The 4,584-nt window shown below is 45.1% G+C and overlaps 1 protein-coding gene across 1 annotated transcript; it reads right to left on the reverse strand.

The window, feature by feature from the left end:
- Positions 1–1,373: 1,373 nt before the first annotated feature.
- On the reverse strand, positions 1,374–4,354 carry LOC142244270 (mas-related G-protein coupled receptor member X2-like). The gene is made up of 2 exons (XM_075316474.1): positions 4,336–4,354; positions 1,374–2,438 (listed from the first exon to the last, which is right to left on the reverse strand). Exon 2 carries the CDS (start codon positions 2,375–2,377, stop codon positions 1,430–1,432), a length of 948 nt encoding a protein of 315 aa, XP_075172589.1. The 5' UTR covers positions 2,378–2,438; positions 4,336–4,354; the 3' UTR covers positions 1,374–1,429.
- Between the last annotated feature and the right edge of the window lie 230 nt (positions 4,355–4,584).

Here is a 4,584-nt window from a genome sequence, read left to right on the forward strand (position 1 = left end):
ATGGATACAGCAACTAAGCAAAACCCAAATGAGAACGGAGGGGATGTTTAAGGGCACACCCCAACGTGTAGCATGTCCCTGTTAGCTTCACAGGTACACGGGTTTCAGTCACGTGTGTAGGAACACGTCAGACCGAGAGGTAACCCAGTTAACCTCACTGGGAAACCAAGAAGGTAGGCACAGGACCGGTCACGTGCGTCGAGGGCATGTATGGGATACCCAGTTAGCGTCACTGAGCACCCGAGGACTGGTACACACACACAAGTCTGCCACTGACACTGAAAACTACTGGTCACGTGTGTAGGGTGCATGTCAGACCATGTGGACCCTGACCCTCACTGTGCCAAGACACAGCTGTACTGAGATACGAATACCTGGTACCGGCGCCTAGCCCTAAAACACATACCCACTGGTAGGACAAGAGCTGATCCGAACCACGCCGCTTTACCAGAGAATTGTGGCTTCCGGCACCAACGCCCTAGCCCTGCATACTACTGTCCTATACACACATACACCTGCCGCAGGCTCTGCAGGATAAGATGGCACTGGAACAACTGCAAACATGCAGCACAGCCTGTTCAGTGAGATGCCACTAAAGACAATGTGATGCTCGCATCCCTATGGGCTTGGCTACGAGCCTTTTATAGTCTCCTCCCTGCCTCAGGCCACATGGCCTGAGGTAATGGCGCTGGTTGCCGCCAACCCGCGACCGCCACGTCACTGCTGACATCACCGCGACCAATCGGCGGTCACCGCGTCATCGCTGACTTCACCACGAGCTAAACAGATGCCACCACGTCAGCAATTATGTCACGCGCATGCGCGATAGCGGTAATACCGCTTGGAGACGCTACGGAAACCCGTGCATGCGCAGTAGCGCTAAATGAGCACTTCGACTCAGAACGGTAGAAGACTCTAGCTACCTGATGCCTGTCAGCCCGACATCTCGAGCAATGGACAGGTGGGGCTGCGGAGTCAACCAATCCCAATGTGGCAGTCAATGATGGGACTGGACTGGACTCAGGAGCACCCCGAACTGTAACAGCACCATGTACCTGAGCTCGCATGAGTGAAGTTCGCATGTAAAGCACCCAAACCCCAAACCTGAGCCTTGATTTTTTAAGTTGGTGTTCAGTTCGAAAACCGGAAATCAGGTTTGGTCATCTCTAATCAATACGATCAGCTCCTCCTGCTCTATAACATTCTGACCACAGATCAGGTACTATTTCCAACAAAATAGGTTCCCTTTAAAATATTTCTCGTCAGTTAGCATTGTATGTGCAAAAAATTTGCTGGATACTACTTTAACATGTAGTACAAAAATTAAACAAACATTCAGAGAGGGAATAAAGTAAAAAAGAGGCAACTAAAAATATGTATATACCATTTTTTATTTGTTTTTCTAAAATTAGAGCTTACAGACTCCCCCCTATTCAGTTATTCCATATATTGTTTTACACGTGGTTATATCTGTGTTGCTGTCTCTTTCAGGTTTGTAGGATTTTGCTCTCCACTTTATTTCAGCCATGATATACAAGTATGGGGTAATTGTACAGTTAAGCACTGTGCCGTAGATACTGGCAAAGTATAGCGCAACTTTTTGTACATCTATTGGTATTAAATGAAAGTACATTAGAAACCATAAAAAGCTGAACGGAATGACGGAAATGATAAACACAGTAACGGCTGAGATTATGAAAGCATAAAGTTCGGTAGAAGCCTGTTGGTCGTATTTTCTTTTGATATGGAGGAGCAGAATCAGGCAGGAAGTGACCATGATCGGCAGGCAGACTACGATAGCTGAAGCAAATGTTACCAGCTGAATTGCTGTGCATCCTATAGTCTGAGTCGTGAAAGAATCTGCTGTACACAACAAGTTCTCCAAAAGACTTTCCATGCATCCAATTGACCAGAGGATAACACACGTGATTACAGACAAAGACTTAGGACGACGACACTTGTGCCACACAGCCAACTTCACAGAAATACATATTTCCAAGCTGATAGCTGTAAGGATAAACATTCCTGCGTAGAGACTACTGTCGTAAAATATTTCTATAAATAAGTACGAAGAATCCTTCCCTTGAAAATCAGGATATATGTTATTTAACGTATTTATATTAAGTGCCAATACAGACACACTGAATAGCAAGAACAGAAAGTAAGCCACCGCCAAGTTGATACTGTAAACTGTAAATTTGTTCTTCTGGATCTTGAAACACAAGAACCATAGTACGATAATATTTCCCACCAAGCCAATCAGGCAGAGAAGTAAAGCAATGGAGGCAGCAATTGTAAAATGTATGTAGGCAAAGGTTGAGTAACCGCCATTATTTTCAGAATTAGGGTCAGACGTTGCTGTGATGTTAAGAGACATGTTTGTTTTCTTCGGTATTAGTTGTGCATCTCAATCTTCTTCCACATATCTTCGGACTCACCTGGTATAAAGAATAAAATATAGTAAGTACAAAGAAGTGATTTGTGCAGTCTAAGCAAAACATGGTTGTTCTATTAAGTAGGCAGCAATAATGAATGTGAATGTATAATGTTCTTTTTTGACTTGGACTTTTTGATAATTACTTTCGGTAAACAAACAGGTATGTGACCCTTTGGACAAAACCCAAAAATGGTGCATTTTCAAGTGAAAATTTTGGCCTGTCAATGCACCATTAATAGGTGCCAATAAACCATAGACAATTCATACTGTGCTCAGGTCCCAACCTGTTCACAAAGGCTATTGAAAAATTACAGTTTCAAAACATTTGCTATTACTATTGTGCTGTCGGCATATAGTATCTTCTTATCAACAAAACATACCATAGTTACACCAGGTTGTAATGCCCGTGCCGGCATCCTCACACTCTCCTGCTTCCCTGACCTATTGAAAATGTCGGTTTCCTCACCTGTCCAGGTATCCTGCGGCAGTGGTCATGTCCCTATCAAATGCTGCTGCCCTCCGGAGTGTCTCTACTTCTAGTGGGCTCCCGTCCTCTCCCGTAGGGCGTGCCCATGGCCACACACTCTTTCTTAAAGGGCCAGCGTCCTCGTAACCCAGAAGTGTTTCTCAGTTCAGATGGAAGGCCGCAGGTACTTAAGACACCTCTGCCCTTTCAGTGGTGGCTGGGGAACGAGTCTAACACATTGTTAGTTGTCAGGTCCCCTAGCACTGTGCTGCTGCCTCTACTACTGCTGTTACTCTGTGCTAGTTCCGCTGCTGAGATCTATTTGTATTTCAGTGTGCTGCTGCCGTATTACCTTACCTGTTGCCGCAAGCTGCCAAGCCAGCACCGATACCCCCTGCTGCAAAGTATCCTCACAAGCTGTTGCCACATACATCTGTCCTTCCATTGTGGACGGAACCTCTACACCCACTGCCGCAAAGTATCCTCACCAGCTGCTGCTGCCGCCTCCATCCGTCCATCCATCCATCCATCCATCCATCCCGGGCGGATCCTTTACACTTGCTGCGGCTGTTTCTACCACCTGTGACTGTAACTCCCATACCCCTGGGGCCAGTCAACACAGCACCAGTCTTCCCAAGTGGCACCCGGACTCATACCTACACACCCTAACCATTAGGGGCTCTGGGAAAGACGAGGCTCAGTTCCGTAGTCAAGCCCCTCTGAGTTTTCTGTGTGCTGTGGCCCAGTGGATTTGCCAAACATCACTGCTCTCCCGGCGAGCATAACACAGGTGATGTCCTACCAAAAAGAATGGTTTTTTTTTGGCAGGATATTAAGCTGATCCCCAACCAATGAGTGTTTAGCTTGTTTGTTAGGGTGGTTTCACACATCCGGCTTTTCGCCGGTTTGCCGGATCCGGCGCTCTCCCGTACAGACAATACAGTACAGTGACAGCGCTGTAACTTCCGGGTCACATGCGCCGGTCACATGACAGCATGTGACCGACGCTTGTTGCGCTGTCACTGTACTGTAGTCACTGTATGGGAGAGCGCCGGATCCGGCAAACCGGCGAAAAGCCGGATGTGTGAAACCACCCTTAGATGATTGCCAGTAGTTTACAGCAGCAGACAATCGGGAACAAGGGTTCACATATTTGTCACTTATCTACTGGTGTAATTCACCATTAATCTTTTCTGCTGCCTGGCATTACCTATGCAAAGAACAAACTTTACAATTTATTGCTTTAGTAATCAAGAAACGAAACAAATAAACATTGCACATATTAGAGAGAGTCATGATTCTCATACAATTAATCAATAGGGTTAATTTTTCTTTCTTTGTAAAAAAAAAGGGTGTGAAAATATGAAAACATGACAAGTAAGAAAAAGACAAGAGACATTACTAGTAAAGAGAGCAGAAAAAGAAGACTAACCAGAGGCGTGTTCCTTGGATTGGCTTTGAGGGTACTGATTCTGTCCTTGGCTGCCTTAAATAGTCTGTAATTACAGCACACTTTGCTTTGTCTAACATGTAATTAAGAGTTCAGATAATGATGGAAAGTCCCACATTTAACAAGACAATTAAATGCTTTGTATTATCCTGGCGTGATATTAATAGTACAATGTTTTGCAATACACTTACGTAGCTTGTGCATCAATATATCTACAGTAGTGAGGAAACG

The sequence above is a fragment of the Anomaloglossus baeobatrachus genome, chromosome 6, assembly GCF_048569485.1.
Source record: "Anomaloglossus baeobatrachus isolate aAnoBae1 chromosome 6, aAnoBae1.hap1, whole genome shotgun sequence".
Taxonomy (NCBI): Eukaryota; Metazoa; Chordata; class Amphibia; order Anura; family Aromobatidae; genus Anomaloglossus; species Anomaloglossus baeobatrachus.

Bases quoted from the DNA above. Each gene is read 5' to 3' on its own strand.
- LOC142244270 (XM_075316474.1), bottom strand. From the start codon at position 2,377: ATGTCTCTTAACATCACAGCAACGTCTGACCCTAATTCTGAAAATAAT.